At 44.6% G+C, this 19,234-nt stretch overlaps 1 protein-coding gene across 1 annotated transcript; it reads right to left on the bottom strand.

Moving 5' to 3' along the window:
- Positions 1 to 1,541: 1,541 nt before the first annotated feature.
- On the bottom strand, positions 1,542 to 3,072 carry Gcnt4 (glucosaminyl (N-acetyl) transferase 4). The gene has a single exon (XM_048368224.1). It carries the CDS (start codon positions 3,070 to 3,072, stop codon positions 1,705 to 1,707), a length of 1,368 nt encoding a protein of 455 aa, XP_048224181.1. The 3' UTR covers positions 1,542 to 1,704.
- Between the last annotated feature and the right edge of the window lie 16,162 nt (positions 3,073 to 19,234).

Below are 19,234 nucleotides of genomic sequence, written 5' to 3'. Positions count from 1 at the left end.
GGAATTTTTACTTGGGAGTTCAGCGATTTCCTAGGGGACCAGTGAAAATGTTACAGCCTGTTCTCAGGACCCCACCTCAAAAAATATGGTTACTGTGGTGGCTGTACATGTACATGGTTGTGTATATAGTAATTCTCTTAGGTGTGGGGTTTGTATCATATCAGCCATAAATATTCCTCCTGTATCCTTAGGAAAGTTCACATTTTTTTCTCTTTGGTGCTATGAGAAGAACTTTCATCATGTTAAATTCGCAATCCAGCTTGACATGTGTCAGAAAAAAATTAGATGACCATAATAATTAGCTCATACATCTGTCATATTTCACACAACTTTCCTAAGAAAATTTAGAGACTTGGTGGTTACATAAAATAAAATTATCCTGTTCTATAGGAAGTGATCTATTATAATTTTTTTAAATCCTTACTTATAATGATAACCTATGAAAAGGAAGGTGTAGGCTTAAGGTGCTGATTTGTGACACTTCAAACTATTCCTCAGTTCTTACTTTGCAGCAGAAAATGTGATTTAAAGAAGCAGTTGCAAGCCGGGTATGGTGGTGCGTGCCTGTAATTCCAGCACTTAGGAGGTTAAGGCAAGACTTGGAGGCCAGTTTGTACTACATAGTAAGAACCTGTCTCGGTAAAAGAAAAGAAAAATACCAGTTGAATCACAAACGAAAACCATTCATTACATCATTGTGTAATACACAAAGAAGTTGAATAGACTCCTTTACTTCTCTTCAGGCACTGCCTGTACCAGCTCACCTGCCTGCCCATCCACGCCTCCTTCCCTGACCATCCATCCATAGCAAATGCGACCCTGAGTCCCCGCAGCCCTGCACTGAACAGATGAGGCACCAAGAGGTAAATTATACTTTGGCAAGCAGGCAATTGGGACAATTCTTTGGGCTTCGCTGAGGTAGTGGAGTCTCTCTGCCAAATATCAAAAGTTCAGAAACATCCAGAGACCCGAAGACAGGTGAGTGCTTGTCCTTACTACACCCTGTTCCCACATGGGGGGTTTGTATGATTACCACATATTTCAAAGGCTTCCTCAGTGGAATCCTTGCGGTTATGTGGGAAACAGAAAGATATTAAGGTCGCCATTGGGCAACTCGTTGCAACTCAAATTTATTTCTTCATGCTATCTTAAAAAAAAAAAGTGATGCCCAGTTAGGTCTATAAATATGTGACGACTGATTGGATGGTTAGATCTCTGATTTAGCTTAGTGAGATTACAAGCCAACACACACATTAAAAAAAAATATCTCGGCCAGGTGCTGGTGGCTCATGCCTGAAATCCTAGCTAATGAAGAGGTTGAGATCTGAAGATCGTGGTTCAATTCCAGCGCAGGTAGAAAAGCCCATGAGACTTTATCTCCAATTCACCAGCAAGAAGCCAGAAACGGAGCCATGGATCAAGTGGTAGAAAGCCAGCCTTGAGCAAAAAGGCTAAGGGACAGCTCCCAGACCCTGAGTTTAAGTTCTAGTACTGGCAAACACACACACACACACACACACACACACACACACACTCAGTGAACTGTGGGCTCATGTCATTAAAGTCTGGATGACTTTGCTTAGTTGATGAGATTGTAGACAACTTTCAATCGCAGGGATGGACTTCAAGTGGTACTGACATGGTATTCCTTTCACTGCGCGTTAACTCTGTATATCAGACAGTCTTATACCCTGTATGATTTTATCACAATGATGCCATCATCCGATTTTCATTCACAAATAACTTTTCTGAGGACAAACTGATCCATTCTCTCTGTTGTTCTTCAAGCTTTTCTGCCAAACATTTAAGCAAGATGGGGTCCACCTTAGAATCAAACTTATTAGCAAACCAATGTCCATCTTTCATAAGCCACCTCAGCTCTGCAGCTCCATAAATACACACACTTCGAAGGTGGGAACCAGTACAACTGGGGTAGAAAAAGCCTTCATAATAATTCCACTTGACAAGGCGAGTCTTACTTTGTAGGTCCGATACATCCTGGGCAGACCTGGAAATCCCCCCAGGTATTCCTGGCACCCGGATTAAGGTAGCCCAGAAATGCTCGTCAGGAGAGTATGTATCTTTAGACCAGGCAAAAAAGTCTTCAATGAGGGAGTTGTTGGAAATATACTTAACAAATGCTTGACTTAAAACAAAATAGGCACTGCCAACAAATATTTCAATGTCATGAGGGGGTGCCTCTTTGGTCTTGTTTGTCTTTATTGGTAGCTTTATATATTCATAAGGCACATTTCTGAGCTCATGGTGATAAGTGAATCTCTCCACTTTACCGTTAGGGGGTTTCACCGTCTCTAACATATTTGCTCCATTGAGTTTCTTTAATTCAGATACTAATTCAAAATTTGATTTCAGGGGAAAATCTTGTCCACACAGGTTGATGACATATTTCCATTGAACTGAAGACTTAAGAAGGTCTGATAAGCAATTCAAATCAGCTTGGAGCCTGGAAATGTGGGCATATTCCACCGTCTCTAATTTGGAAGCAATGAAAATATTGGAGAAGCACTTAGCTAAGTTGTTCATGGCAACTTTGAAGGTATCAGGAGACTTGAGGTCATAATGGATGCAGTAAACGTTGTGTTGGTTGTATATAGCACGGATGAGCCTCTCAACCATAATTGCATCTTTATGGACGACTAAAGAATAGGCTATTGGGAAGCTCTTCTCCTCCCTGGAAACGAGCTTTTCATGGTACCTTCTTAGGCTCCGATAAAGGTCACAATTGCTGGTCATTGCCACAACATCGTCATCCTCCAAGTCGATAATGTCTAGTCTTCTTATTTCCAGACTCTTACCAATTTCCAGCGGCTCCTGTTCGTAGATCCCTGAACAGTTCACCTCATATCTGACTTCATCCTTAATGTGGCTGTACCGGTTTCTTACAAAAGGTGAAGTACTTAGGGAGTACTCAACCAAGTATATGCCTCTCTGAGGAAACAAGAGTCTTCCCACGTTTAGAAGCTTTAGCAGGGAGAACAGCCATAGGGTTAAAAACAAGATGAAAACTTTCTGCTGTAGTGTGTATTTAAAGCAACATTTGAATGTCTTCATTCTGCAACAGGAGAAAGGAATAGCAAATACTAATTAGTGAATGAATGAATGAAGGGATATTAAGAAAAAAAATCAGTTCTTCCAAAATTTATGGATGCCTATGAATGGCCCAGTAGAATGTTAGGTACAAAGATAAATACAGCAAGATTCTTGCCCATAAAAAATAGCCAGAAATAAGGAAATTGAAATATAAGAGTTGATGATTTTGTTTTTTGCTATTTGGTGTTAACGAAACTTTTGAAGGACGTTGGCTACCAGATGGAATAGAAGGCAAACTCTTAAAGTTAAAAAGTTTCTCCTTGTTGTGAGGGATTGGCTGCAGAACCCTCATGATAGAAAAATCCACAGATGCCAAGTCCTTTAGATAAGGCTCAGTATTTGCATATAATCTATGCATGACCTATCTGTATACTTAAAATCCTCTCTCGATACTTCAACACATTACTTATTCGTGTCAATTTAGCATAGCACTTGGTGTATGGTAAATGCAAGTTATGCTTTTTAAAACTTGCTAGAATTCTCTTTTCTAAGTAATTTTGACCCCTGGTTGATTGAATCTCCAGAGGAGGTATCCATAGATCTGAAGGGAAGACTGTGTATGAGTCTTATGTAATTTGCATTTCTTCTTAGCATATGTGAGGCGGAATCGCTGTGATTTGAGCAGAGGTGGAAAGAAGTAGCTGTATCCAAAGGTATCAGACACACAAATGGCTTGGCTGAGGCCAAAAGGAATCTCTAAGAGGACTCAGCCTCCAGATCCTGTTAGATGGAGTCCAGCCTGGGGCCTGCTGAGCTGGTGCTGGGCAGGAGGCCAGGGCTGCCTGCCCAGACTGGGAAGGTTGCAGGGAGCCTAGGGGAGGGAGGGAGGGAGGCACGGTTAGAAGTCCTCCATCCAGAAGTGCTCGTGAATATTCCTTAGCTTCTCTGGGCAGGGACCAGAGTGAGTTTCAACTGGGACGTCCTAGGTACATGGCTTGCGGGAGGGGGGGAGGGAGGCTCTTTTCTTCCTCCCCAAGCAACAACTGCAAGGAGGAATGTGTGACTGGTCTTTGATGTCTTTGAAAGAAGCCGTCCTTCAAGGCCCCAGGACCAGGTCTGAAGCCCTTCACCTGCTTAGCCATGGCGGCAAAATCCTCCAAGGGAAAGCCTGCCTTTCCACTCGTCAGAAATAAGATGGGAAAGCACAGCGTTCTGTGGTGGGAATAAGGTTCTGTGGACTCTTAAAAGGAACCCTTGGACTTCCCCCAACAGTCTGGGGAAGCCAGCACAATAGCCCGGGGCCCTGATCCAGAGGCCACCCTGGGGGGTGGGGGGGAGGGAGTTCCATCACAGCTTCCCTCTCCCTCCGAAGGGCCTGGGCAGGACGCCGTCCCTGGACTCTACAGGGCTATGGCAGGACCTCAAGCTGGCCCCATGGAAACCCGCTCGCCACGCGGCCTGGCTTCTCCGCTGGTTCCCTCTCTGCCGAAGACTCAAGCAGGAACCAGGCAGGCCTGTAGCTAGCATGCAGGAGTGTTTCAACATGAGGAATTGCCCCAGGGAGAAGGGGTTTTTTCCCCCTTCCACCTGCACAGACGAAGGAATTGCCTTGTGGAGTGGATGGCTACACAGACACAAGTTTCCTAGTGATGATGAAAATGAAACGGGAAAAGAAAGTCCTGCAAAGTGTGGTGGCCAGAGGTCGGGTGAAATACAGTCTGCAGTCCTCCCACGGAGGACCACTCCTTAGTAAGATCCCAGCAGGGAGGCTGCACTCCTGCCAAACCATCTTCTTCCCGAGCTCTCCAGGGATGGTGGGAGCCTCCACCCAACGCCGAGAAGCGCAGACATGCGCAGCCCAGTGCCAGGAATCCCATCCAAGGCCAAACGGCCACAGCCACCCGCAGCTTTCCAGCAACCTCTGCCTAACTTGGCAACCTGAGAGTGGAATGCTCCCTTTCCAGGGAAAGACAAAAACAAACACCAAGCACGGGAGGCAGGAGTCTGGGGGAGAAAGGTAGAGGGTGGTTTTGATTCAGGACCAAGTGCTGGATTTCCAGTTGATCACACAAGCTGTGGTCAGTTGTGTGGCACTGGGAAAGAGAAGAACATGGCTGGGGTTCAGGACACCCCACAACTGGCACCGGGCAGTGACTGTAACCAACCTAACTACCCCTTCCCTCTTTTCTTGCTTCAAAATGATTAGAAAGTCCATTCCTTCTTTCTTTCCTTTCTTCCTCCCTTCTTCCCTCTTCCCCCCTCCCTCCCTTCTTTCCTTCCTTCCTTCCTTTTGATGCTGGGTCTGGGGTTTGAACTCAGGGTGCTATCCCTGAGCTGTATTTGCTTTAAGGCTAGCACGATACCACTTAGAGCCACAGCTCCACATCTGGTTTGTTGGTAGTTTATTGGAGATAAGAGTCTCATGGATTTTCCCGTCCAGGCTAGCTTTGAACTCTAATCCTCAGATCTCAGCCTCTTGAGTATCTAGGGTTACAGGCGTGAGGCACTGGAGCCTGGATTGAAAGTCTGTTACCCATAGGAAGACCTAGGCTCAGCACACCCATGAGGCTTTTTTGTTTCCCTGGGCCCAATTTGTCTGACTCCAGTCTCGGAGCTTTTCCAGTACACTACACAGGACTTGCTGACTTTAGTGTTTAGATAATTCTATGTAAATAACATTACGAAACTGACCGTCGCCATCACTCTTCCGATTAAAGCAGGAGGTGGCAGTGCCCCATAGAAAGACAAGTCTACTGAAAAACCTCAGGTGCTAAGCAGGAAAGGAGGCCACATATGGTCCTTCCTGCCCAGATTCGGCCAGGCGTCTGAATGGCGGTCCCTGCTTTCAACTCTGAGATGGCCTGCGTAGCACTTGGACTATGGACGGGTGCCCTAACGTCTCTACATCTCTGCGACCCCAAGGTTAAAGTCACTATGGTAGCTAGATGAAGTCACACAGGCAAAATGTCATCTGTGCCTTCCTTTTCCTCCGTTTCCTAATGTCCCATGAACTCGTCAAATCACCCTACTACTGCTACTCAGGACTTACAAATCCTGCCCAGACCTACGGTTTATTGTCTTTATTTGCTTGGCAGTGCTGGAGATCCAATCGCCAGGGCCTTGGGCAAGTGCTTAGCAAGTGCTTTACCGCTAAGCCACACCTCTAAGGCTTCCGTCATCCTCCTTTCCTCCCCCCAAAGTCTCAACATAAATAAATCCAGTATTTTGGAATCAGTGCCTGCCTGCCTCCATCTCAAGCTCTTGGTTAGTTTCCTATCATCATTATTCATGTAAACTTGCTCAATAGTTATTCTAGATACTATTGTATGAATTCTGTATGCTATAACTCAATCCCTTCCACACATTGGTGATGTGGAAAGTGCGCTTTTTTTTTTCTTTTTGCCCCTCCTGGGGCTTGAACTCAGGGCCTGAGCACTGTCCCTGGCTTCTTTTTGCTCAAGGCTAGCACTCTGCCACTAGAGCCACAGCACCACTTCTGGCTTTTTCTATATATGTGGTGCTGAGGAAATTACACTGTTTAAGTTCTCCTTTGCACCTACGATATTTCACTTAACACATGGGTACATACTTGCATAGCACCCAACACACTTACTATAAGATAATTCTATTAGTCTACAAGCCAATTCTGGTTTCCACAGACGAAGGAAAAACATGCAACCTTTGTCTCTCTGGGCCTGACTTTTCCACTTTACCTATTTTTTCCAGGTCTTTAAAGTGCTTTAGTTAGAATTTGAACCCAGAGTCTTATTCTAGAAATGCATCTGGCTCGCTATGCAAACCTACCTCTTGCAATATAAAGTACAACGTCTCCATATTTCTCAAAATAGCTCGGCCCTTGGCTAGTTTCCTCACTATCTTATCTAACCATGCTAAAGCCAAACTGAAGAGAACACCCTGTGTTGTAGCCCTGAAACCTCCCATGCAGATGAGGAGGCAATCTGCACGGAGTGCTGGCCAAGGGGAAATCGGGGATGAGTCACATTTTCCCCATAGGCTGATGCTGGGACCTGTCAAAGAGCTGAGGAAGCCTTAGTCAACCGTTAGCCAAGGGGGTCCATTAAAGACAAGCAAGCCAATCCATCCTTGGGGATTCTGCTACCCGTGGCTTGGCTCATCTCCTAAAACCAGGGACTTGCTGATTCGTTCCTTCTCATAGCTATCTGTGACACACTTCAGGCGGCCTTGACAACGCCTCATTACTTTAGGAAACTGGGTGAAATCACTTTGTAGGTGGACAATAGTTCCTCAATGGACTGCCTGCAAGTTTTGAAGCTTTGTCTTACTATGTCACGTTTGAAAAATGACTTGGAAATGTTTGGTTTCTTTCAGAAGTCTTATAGTGAAGAATCACCATTTAAGGAGAGTAATATAAAAATAGGCTTACTTTAAAAAAAAAAACACAAAAAGAAGGATGATAAGAGCCCAATAATCCTGATTCAGTTGCACTAAAGAAGGTGTTTATCCTGCAAAAACTTGGTTCCTTGAGGACACGGGCTCTCCCTTGATGACTTGCTCCTGAAACTGACTGTGGTTTGGATGAACACCATTAGGTGGGAGGATGACTCAATCCAGGTGCATTGTTTTTTCAACACCCCCATAGAACCCCAAGGGTTGTGCAAAGGAATAGAAGGACATGTTTCTCAGTGACCTTACATTCTGGTTGTTCTGGAATGAAGACTGAAAAGGCAAAATACTTTTCACATTGCCACTGAGTAAACACGGCAACTATGTCACGCACAAGATCTGCTCCACTGGGTCAATAATATCATGCAAAAGGAATCAAGAAGCCCTTGAATAGTCAGAGATTTCAATCTCCACAAGGAAAAAATGGTTTCCATTCTCTACTTACAAAAGCAAACATTTTCTTTTTCTTTTTTAAATCATGAATCCAGAAGTCTTAGAAGGATAAAGCTTGACAATGTTCCATCCCTTGGTCATGCCATTCTGTGGAGAGCCTTGTCCCTCTGCTTTGAATAAATACATCTTCTCCCCCTCTTCTATTGGCTTGCCTTTTAACGGCAGCCACACAATACAAGTGTTGACGTGTTTCTTTTATTTCACAACGTATTGTGGACCAGGCCTATCCTAAACTGGGTCTGTAAGTTGTTTAGAGAGTAAACATTTTCTAACAAGTAAACATGCTTTTGAGCAGGAAGAAAATTTCTAGAACTTCTACACCAGTGCTTAATTAATCAGCCCACAGCTCTCTCTCCCTCTCTCTCTCTCTCTCTCTCTCTCTCTCTCTCTCTCACACACACACACACACACACACACACACACACACACACACACACACAGCGCCTAGAAGTAAAAACTTGAAGCTGCAAGCGTGATTTCAGTCTATATTGCTTCACCATTCCTGGGACGCTGGGAACACATTTCTCTTACTACATGTGTTTTAGTCTTTTAACAAGCAATACCAAGACTGGTGTTTTGGAGGCCGAGCAGTCTAAGATCACTGTACAGCTGAATATTTTGGTGAAGTCTTCCTCTAGGCTTCCCAGACAGAGCTTTCTTGCTGCGTCCTCACACAGTGGAATGCATAAGGGCACAAGCATACAAGGAGTGAACATTTCTCTCATAGCTTTTTTTTTTTGCCAGTCCTGGGGCTTGAACTCAGGGCCTGAGCACTGTCCCTGGCTTCCTTATGCTCAAGGCTAGCACTCTGCCACTTGAGTCACAGCGCCACTTCTGGCCATTTTCTGTATATGTGGTGCTGGGGAATGGATCCCAGGGATTCATTCATGCATGCTAGGCAAGTACGCTACCGCTAAGCCACATTCCCAGTCCCTTCATAGCTCTTTAGACAGTCACTAATTCCACTCATGACGGCTCTTCCCTTGAACCTTCATCACCTCCTAAAGGCTTATCACATTCATCATATGAATTTTAGGAGGACATATTGAAATCATAGCATATGAGTTCACCCAACTGCTGTCCATCAAAGGACTAGACAAAGGAAGGGTGCTCCCCTCCCCTCCATACAGCTCTGGTCAAGGTCAACAAAAGAGTTCCTGTTTTCAGTCTAGGGACTAACCCAGCTTAAAGATCTATGTTGCTTGATTACATTATCTCATTCTGTTTGATAAATCTACTGAGTAGATAGGATTATTAGCCCCACTTATCAGACTGAGAAACTGACTCTATCTCATGTGATATAGAAAGCAAACCCAAGGAGCTTGAATTTTTCGATTATGGTCCAGTTTCAGAGCCTTCACCGTGAAGCAGAACTTGAGACCACCTCTCCAATCTGAGAAGCAGAATCCCCTTGGCTACGTATCCAAAATGTATTTCCGATCCACCTGCTTCTTCCCCCTCTGGGAATTCCTGTGATCCAGATCAACATCAACACGTGCCCAGATATGAACTCACTACCTATTTGGGCTTCCTTTCATTTGGGCTTCTTCTTCTAGTTTTCTCTGTATTGTAGCTGAAATGGTTTTTAAACATAAGTCAGTACCAGCACACATGTACATGTATACACACACACACACACACACACACATACACACACACACAGAAATAGAAAATAGAAAATAGAAAATAGAAAAAAAAGAATGGTTTCTTGGAAAAATTGAGAATCAATATGTTGCTAGTTTTATGTTTCTAGAACAGCACATCCATTATTCCTGTCATTCTGACATTCTAATTATTATTTGCTTTTCACTATTTGACAACACTCTTTTGTTAAAGAAAGTTGTCACTGAAGTTTCAGAGTTTCTCCTGGAGTTTGTTATGCAGACACATACTTATCTACAATTTTGAGAGACAGGAAGATAATTTGTCTAGTTCGTCCTGAGAATTGTTGTTCTCCAGTATGCTCAATACTTTTTGGTTTTTTTTGGACAGATTGATCACCGAAGAATGTTTTTCAAAGGCAGGCAAGCCATTCCATTCAGACCTTCCATAGCGTTTGTACCGCCGCGTGTTGCAGACGGTGCTAACTTCTCTAGTTCAATACCCTTGGGTGGTAGAGGGTCTTCTCCAGGGGGTGCGAGAAGGCAGCGGCTCAGGACCAATGTTGTCTGTCACCCTTACAGACCATGGAACCCCTCAGCCACACTGGAGATTCTGCAGCAGTGAGACACACAATATGGACCCCCAGATAGCGCCGGTCACTTTGCAGTGCTGTCACTCAGACCATACATACATCAGGTGACACTGCCCACTGAGCTCCCCAGAGGACCTGATACCATCCATAACTTTCCGTCTAGCAGTTTGCAAGTCCAAACAGTACAGCCATCAACTTCCTTAGATAAAGGATCGCTTTATCTGCAAGACTGTGAGAAGCAGGCTTCCATGAAGAAGCTGGACATGAAAACAACACCTCCACCACCTGTAATTCTTCCAGCTCGAACTTTACTGGCTCCTGTCAGGTTTGAGGAGAGTCACAGGGGTCTGACAGGTTGCATCAGGGTTTATTTACCCTGGAACATGTGGGAAATCTGGGCTACAGGTTGTAGCCCAAAAGTGCAGGATTCGGGCAGCTTTTTTTTAGTCACATCAGCTGGGCTGTGGGATTCATCTTGTGGGTCCACAGGGCAAACACCGAAAGCTGATGGTGCGTGCATGTGGTTGGCAGGCTAGGTGGATGTCGAGAAGTGTTTGGCAGAAAGTAGTAAATGTAGGCAACAATGAAAACTTTTCATTTACAGTAATACTTTGAGATACAAATATTAATTATTATTGGGAGAAAACATTTAAAATCCCCGAAGAGTAGATTCCAACGAGACCTAATGCCCTTTAAATTTTAGCTGGATGAAAATACTGTGTGCATTATTTCCCCTTTTTAGAAAAAAAAAGGATTACAAAAGGAGATGATGAGTGCACTGGATCTTTATCCCCAAAGCTTTGTCCAACAGTGGTTTTGTTCTTGCTCGTGTTCCTTCCTCTCTTCTGTCCAGCTCACTTAGCTTAGCACAAAAGATGAAAGCAAAATATACTTTATGCTTCATGTTCCAAATCTAAAATGTGAGTTGAGAATATTATGGCTTATTTCCCGCCCCCCCACAAAGTAGAAAAAACGAAATTGACAAATGTATGACTACTTTTTTAAAATGTATATTTACAAGTAGACTTTACCCAAAAATCTACAGATGCAATTTTTTTCCTTTCCTGAAATCTCTGAAAGTATTTGTTTTGATTTTTAGGGCTTATTCTATATTTTATCCTGAACAATCTTTGAAAGTTTTGTAGCCATCTGAAGAGCAATGGACCGCTGATTTCTACATGTACATTTGAAGTAGGGCCTCTGGTGTCCTTAAGTAATTACATCACAGGGGCAGCATAGGCTAAACAGATGTGAATCCATGGTATTGATAACAGAAATGGCTTACAGCCAAGCTACACTGCTCCTGAATGGACACATTCAGCACAAGAGATTATTCATTAGTTTGGTGAGTTCTGTCAAACAAATGAACACACATACACAAAACCAGAAACTCAAGACCGTCATCCCAAAAGTCCAATCTAGAAATGCTTCCAGGAAGGTCTGAAGCTGGCATTCCCTACAAGGATGCAATCCCCAAATGGTTTCAATTTAAACAGCAGGTCTCAACATACAGGTTAATCTAATAAGTAATTAGAGAGATTGCTTAGCTTACTAAATGTCTAAGCTAGTTTACACACCATCTGTCTAGAAAGCAGGAGAACCAGACCCCAGATTTTCCAATGAGCTGTGATGTTAAAGCAGTGTGTTTCCGAATCCAGGACAGACAGAGCACTGAGATGAGATTCAGGACCAGACCTGCAGAGATGGCTGGCAGATTGCACTTGCCTTCTAAAGTCCTACGTTGTTGGTGACAGAAAAGTACTCTTTCAAAGATGTCCTGCCCAACTTCCACTGTAGAGAAGGTGGCAGTAAAATGGATTTCTGGGAAAAGGTGGGTTTTTTTTTTTGTTGCTGTTCTTTTTTTGCCAGTCCTGGGCCTTGGACTCAGGGCCTGAGCACTGTCCCTGGCTTCTTTTTGCTCAAGGCTAGCACTCTGCCCCTTGAGCCACAGCGCCACTTCTGACCGTTTTCTATATATGTGGTGCTGAGGAATCGAACCCAGGGCTTCATGTATACGAGGCCAGCACTCTTGCCACTAGGCCATATTCCCAGCCCCTCTGGGAAAAGTTTTTTAAAAGAAAGATTTTGGGAGGGGGTCGGGGGAAGGAGGGAGGAGGTAACAAACAGTACAAGAAATGTATCCAATGCCTAACATATGAAACTGTAACCTCTCTGTACCTCAGTTTGATAATAAAAATTTTAAAAAAATAAAAGAAAGATTTTGAGTACAACATTTTATCATATTTTCTCTTTCTTCCACCTTCCTGCCCAGAACGCTAACACGATGGCTGGAGCTATGGCGGTTATCTTGGAGCTTTGAAGTTCAGACCGAGACATGGCTGAAGAGCTCAGCTCCTGATTCCTCAAGCAGTAGCAAACAGCCTTGTGAATTTCTGTTCCACGAAGAAACACAAACCCTTCCATGTTTAGGCAAGGTGCATTTTGAAACATGGCCACAGGAAAAGGGTAATGCTTACAGACACACGCACACACACACACACACACACACACACACGAGCAAAATTAAATCTAAAGCGGATTACAGTGTCTACATGCATAAAAGTACAATCCTGTTTATAGACAAGTGCAAAAATATGCCTCCGAGATGCTGAACTTCTCCTCTAGCTATATCTGGAGGCAGATGGAGGTTTTTGGTAAGCATCTGAACGAAGACAGCTGGCCAGATTTACCAAATTAACTGTGACGCTGGCAAGAGTTGCAGGCTGTTCACCAGGCCTCTGCCAGGCACCTCTCAGGCCTCCTGTGTGTGGCATCTCGCCACCGAGAGGCGTAGGCTGCAGTCTCCCAATGTCCTCTCCCAGGTGTTGGCTTCCTGAGAGCTTCTTACGTAACAGGGACTTCAGAGCCCATTTCCAAGAAAAAAGATGACAGTACTGTGTAGCTCCTGACTCAAAACACGCTGACAATTCTAAGCCATCAAGGGTCCCCCTTTGACTCATTTCCCTTCCTCCTGACCCCCTTCCTCTCCTCTCTGCCACACACACATTCACACCCTCCTTTCCCCCTCCCTTACTCTTGTATATTCCTATGAGCTTGGAAGTTGAAGCCAGTGGTGAGCCAGTCATGGTAGTGCATATCTATGACCTTTCTAGCTGAGTATCACTGACCAGGCATGGTTCTGCAGGACAGGGCCTTGTGCTCAAAGGACAACTGCCCCAGCATGCAGAGATGGTCTCTGGGAAGCAACGGCCACAGGTATCCATTGGACAGGCAAGCCAAAGGCTTCCAGGCTCCTCTGGGCAGAGGAGCTAACGTGTGCCTATTGCTCTGTCCTTACGCTCTACCTGCAGCTTGAAGGTTTTGTTGTGAGTCATGTTATAAGGAGCGTCCTGTGGAAGAGTCTCTGTTGTACCCCGACTCAACAGCCCCCGAGTAAATGGAATAGAAACCCTTTTAAAGTTCCTGCCTTGAGATTCAGACGTGTTTTTGGTCATGTGTAGTCTAGTGTTTTTTTTTTCATTATGTATGTCATCATTAAAGGTTTTGTTAATATGTATCAACCATACTTAGGAATGCGATTTCTCCATACACACAGGCCTCCCGAACCTCAGGAGGGCTCTGTGTTAGAGAGATCCAACTGGAAAATCACCTGAGGAGCCAGAGAACGGCAGTGAGAGTCTCGGGGCTTCTGAACACAACCCGAGTCCCAGCCGTTTTTCTTACAGAGAGACTCTGAATTTGTTTGCAGAGAAATTTTCCCAAAAGACAAGTCCCTAGGTAGCTCTTGGCATGTCTTTCGTTTGGTATTTTCCTTGCCATGGTGTTGACTTATTTTCCTCCTTTCTTAGGCTCTCCTCTCCATTCTCCACCCCTCCTTTCAGTTCTCCACGAGCCTCACCCTCCTGGTAATGCTTTTTCACGTTCCAGTCTTTGCAACTGTGTTCCATTCTGCATAGCATTCCACGCCTCTCTCTTGACCCATGCTATGCCTCCGCTGAAAAGAGGGCAGGCTGGTGGCTGGAAAGGCCAAAGGCTCAGGGAACCTGTAGGGTGAGCCCCTCCTCAGTCCACAAAGGTGGAATGTCAGGGCGGGGGCAGGAGGGGGGAGGCCAACAGCACAACTATCTCAAATACACCACAATGACACAGGGAATCAGAAGGAAGAGAAAAGGGAAGCTTGGCTGGCACAGAGCTTTCCTGGGTGCTGTCCTTCCCGGTCCTGGCAGAATTCCCTGCCCTCTCTTGCAGTCTGACACGCTGCTCCTTCCTGGGCTGTGTAGATCTTGTAGCTACCAGGAGAAATGCCAGGGTTTTACAGAGCCTAGGAAACAAGTCTAATCCATCCAGGAACCGACAGGCTGACAAGACAGGTCAGAGACAGCCAATATGGGATTCCTGTGCACAATAAGCAAATAGAAGTCTTATCATCCAGGACAGGAGGGCTCAAGTGGTAGAGTGCTTGTCTAACAAGTACAAAGTCTGAGTTCAAACTACAGTACAAACAAAACGAACAAAAAAACAAAAAAAAACACCAGACCTAGTTCAAAGAGACTATATCATCTATTTCCCCTTAACAAGATCAGGGAAGATGAGAAACCCTGGAAACTCACTAGAGAAGAGAGGGGAAGGAGAAGTAAAAAAGAGCAAGAGAATGAAAAGCAACGAGAGAGGTAGAAACAGCGCACGCGTGTGAAGGAGCTAAAAATGTGCTACCCTCAAATATAGTAGTCTACTGTGATTTAAGATACTTCAAAAGAAAAAGGCAAGGTCATTGTGACCTTCCTATTATTTCGTAAAAGCAGATGACATTGCCATGTAAAGTGAACAAGTCTTATTCTTGCCTTTGAGACGAATACTGAGGCTGTCCGGGCTGTGTGTCCTTCTCCCTGGCCACTCCCACCCGGTTCACCGCACAGCGCAAGCCCCTTATGTCTTTTCCATGTTTTACCATGGTTTTCCAACACAGTATGAAGGTGGTCTTTGGGTTTTCATTCCCTTAACAGGTTCCTTTGTCACAAAAATGCATCCATTTGTAGGCTCTTTCTCCTGGTGATCTTTCTTAATCAATGTAATTTTCAAGCCCATCCAAAAAAGAAAACCCTCTCAGGGTAAAGAGGAAAATCAGGTCCACCTACCAAGAAAAGTTATTTGACATTCCAGGAAACTTCCTCATCACCAGGTACTCTTTGGTTTTGTTTGTTGTTTTTTCGATCATGGAAAGGGAGCTCATGACATCGGAAGAGTTCCCCAGCACCGAGGGAGAGACCTCTTGAAACAGCATGGATTTAGGGGCTCTGAAATTTCATTTCATTGGGACTGGCCAGGGACGAAGAAAGATGTCAGTGGACCATGCTGAACTCTTGCCCTTGTCACACCCTAGCAATCATCCACTCCAAGCATTCTTGCCACGAAGCTATTCTGCCTTTTGCTTTGTGAAATTTGGTTTTGGCATGTGCAATTATCTAATTATACCCCTCGAGGAATCATGTTAAGAGCACAATTCACGTGTGTTTTAGAGATAAATGGCAGCTGCCCAGCTAAGTGTAGCCCCTTGCACAAACTTGAGTCTTAAAGCAGAAAGCAGAAATCCCAAGGCACAAATTTTGCTTTCTAAGTTTCTAGATTTACCTCAACCTTACTATTAAAACAACAACAACAGCAACAATGGAAACTCACCTTTGTTATCATCTACTTCACCCCACTCCTCCAACAAACTACAAGCTGATAGTATAAACAATCTAAGGAGAAGCCAACCATCTTCACAGTTCCAGACCACACACTCTCTGTCAGGACTGACACCATGGTGGGGCTGGAGAACAGGAGTCTAGAAAGAGAAGAGAAGCCTCACGAGGAATCCTTTAGAAGAGCAGCGATTCAAATGTGACTGATGACAGGACGCCTGGCCATTACTCTTCCCATGCTAGCCCCACAGGACTGCAAAACAGGCTCTGATTTTGAGAAGGGCCTCTAATAAAGAGGCTCACAGTATCTTTAATTCTTTGGCCTGGACCCCAAAGGTGGGATTCATTGATATATTGATTGATAGAAATAGGATCCGGACAGATTGTCAGACTTGGAGCTAGTAAGATGAAATTCAACAGAGACAAATGCAAAGACTAACAACACTTCAATCCAAAAAATTAGCAGCCCTCATACCAGATTTATGAGTGTGGTTGAACAGGAGCATCTGTAGAGGGTGGATTAGTATCTGGGCTGACTGTGCATTTGGCATGAATTACCATTTGTTTGGTATAAGCTTGCTAAAGAGTGAAAAGGAAGGGAGGGAGGGAGGGAGGGAGAGAGGAAGGGAGGGAGGGAGGGAGGGAGGGAGGGAAAAGGAAGATAAGAAAGGAAAGAAGGAAGAAAGAAAAGAAAGGAAGGAAAGAAGGAAAGATAAGAAAGGAAGGAAGGAAACAGGAAAGATAAGAAAGGAAAAAAGGAGTAAAACAAAACTAGCATGGTCCTGGAGGGCAGGAGGCCCATAACGCTTCAGGCTAAAGCTTCCCATCAGGCTGGACCTGGGGACTGGAGAAGCCCCGGCCTGCCTCTGCCCTGCTTTGCTCTGCTCTGCTCTGACCTGAGCGGGCACCCTAATGAATTGGTTCAGGTCTTGGTTCAACTGTCCCCTTCCTTGGCCAGTCACTGATGGAAGCCAAGACACAGAGGGAGAAGCTGGAGGGGAAAGAGGAAGGTGAGGGGTTAGGAAGTGAACAACTGAGAAGAACGAAAGCTGTTCCAACAATTTAAAGAATATAAGAAAATAAAAATAGAATTAAAATGGCTGGGCCCATCTCCAGAGGTTCTCATTCAGCTCTTCTGGGTGGTCCTGGAATCTGCCTTTCTAACAAATTCCCAAGTGGCACCGCTGCAGCTGGTCCAGAAATCAGGTTTTGAGAACCTCTGCTCTAAGGAACAGAATTCTAGTTTATTTCTTCACTTGTTTTTTTTATTTGATACTCTCTATTCCCAAGATTTTACTAAGGTGCTGGCCTCTTTCCCAGTAAGTCCAAATTAGGGAGAATTTATTGGTTTTAAAGTCTCATATATTTAGATTTAGAATTCTACAAATTCATAAGTTAGCAGAAATTCAACCTTCATTTCTGACCCTTCGCATTTGAGCTTCCTAAGCAGACTTCTGTTTCTGCTTCTGCTACATTTTTTCTAGCATTTTATATAATAGGACTTCCCTCTAGCCTTCTCCTTTCCGACTATGTTCAAGGGATGAAGATCTGACCTGCTTTTTACCAAACACCTGACTCCCTCATCTTCCGAAAGAGGAAATGCGGGTCCAATCCTTGACCCCACGGTCCACACGGAGCCCGCCATTCCCAGGGTACTATTAGTGTGGAGAGAGCTGCATTCAATTCCCCCATACTCCCAACCCTACTAGGAAAATTACCAGCATATGGAAATGCATATCAAATGACATGCAAAACAATGCAAATTAATGCCAAACACACAACTCTAAATTACTTGGGTAAAGTCTGAAGGCCCCACCACTGATGTTAACTGCCTTGCTCTACCACACTCCGGGAAGCAGTGACTGGATCTTTTATTACAATCCATCTCATGCTTCACACAGCGCTGGCACTTGGTGACATGAGAAGCAGAAGAGGTAAAAGGGATCCTAGTCTTAACTTGCTACTCTTTGGCTCCAAGGCCTTCGCTAAGTCTCACAATTCTCCAGGCCTCAGATTCGCCATCAGAAAATGACAGGTATATCATGAAAATGACATCATCAAAACAAGGCCAGTAGCACCAGGGCTCAGTGGCATTTGCTGTGTACCACTCACTGTGTGTGTAAGATGTGCTTACACACCTCTTACAGCAGCACCTGAGACGATGCATGCAGCCTGTACTTTACGCGTAGTGCCCTATCAGAGACCTGGGAACTTGGAAAGGCCAGGATAGGAGGTAAGGAGTGACACTGTCAGGGACCAGAACACCCCAGTCTCTGTACCATCATACATCCGTCAAGATACTGTTTCTGTTAAGATGTTGACAGTTCGTAGTATATGAAATCTGATTTCAAAATATCATCCCAAATTGTTTTTATCTGATGTCCAGTGGGGGGAGGGAGGGAGGTGTTTCCAGCTATCCTGTAGTTCAACTTCTTTCAACCTGCTCTGTCCTCTTCCCATTGAAGTATCTTGCACCAGCCACCCCTCGGGCTGCGCTCTCTCTCTGGAGCTGCTCTGGGGCCTTGGCTACCATGGCTATTACATCTACCACCGGGTGATGAAGGAGGGCTTCCCTCCGCGCTCATTCCCATGCACAAGCACAGGTTCTTGAGATGCATGCACTCATTAAAAGTATTTCAAGGGATCTCATAATAAGGCAAGGCTCACAAGGGGAGAGTTTTAGCAGGAATTTAGGGAGAGATTCTTTTTAAAAAGAAACATTTCTTTCTCACTATATAGGAAAGAGTAGTGCAGACTACCAGATCTGTGGTCTTTAGACTTCCCTAACTGGGAGAATATCCAAGATCAGGTCGTCTAGCAACACCTAATCCTTAGACAATGGCTCTAGGCATCTAAAATGGGTGAGACCCACCCAGAACTCAGAAGTCTTCAGGACTTCCTTTTGTCAGACACGACTTCAATTCGGTTCTCTTTACTCCTTTAAGGAGCTTTGCAGCTTTTCACCATTCCAAAGAAGGCAGGGACAGATAGCCCTTCTAAATCCACATGTTCTAGTAATTGGACAAATAAAAGGAGGTGGTTAGAAGGGAGTGAACTGCTTTTTAAAAAAATATTATATTTGAGGAGGTGTCATTTACCAAAGCAGTTTATGGATATAATGCATCTTGATCAGTGTCACGCTTTTTGCTTTCGTGTGTGTGTGTGTGTGTGTGTGTGTGTGTGTGTGCACGCGTGCACCTGTCCTAGAGCTTGAACTCAGGGCATGGGCGCTGTCCTGAGCTTTTGTGCTTTAGGCTAGCAATCTACCACTCGATCCGCAGCTCCACTTCTGGCTTCTTTTGGTGGTTAACTGGAGATAAGAGTCTCATGGATGGACTACCTGGGCTGGCTTTGAACTGAGATCCTCAGATCTCAGCCTCCTGAGTAGCTAGGATTATCAGCATGAGCCACAGCATCCAACTTAGTCTGGCGCTTTTAATATTTGTTTAAACTAATATATAATGCCCCA

Source organism: Perognathus longimembris, chromosome 19 (genome assembly GCF_023159225.1).
Source record: "Perognathus longimembris pacificus isolate PPM17 chromosome 19, ASM2315922v1, whole genome shotgun sequence".
In the NCBI taxonomy this organism is placed as follows: domain Eukaryota; kingdom Metazoa; phylum Chordata; class Mammalia; order Rodentia; family Heteromyidae; genus Perognathus; species Perognathus longimembris.
This window is presented reverse-complemented; position numbering and strand designations above follow the sequence as displayed.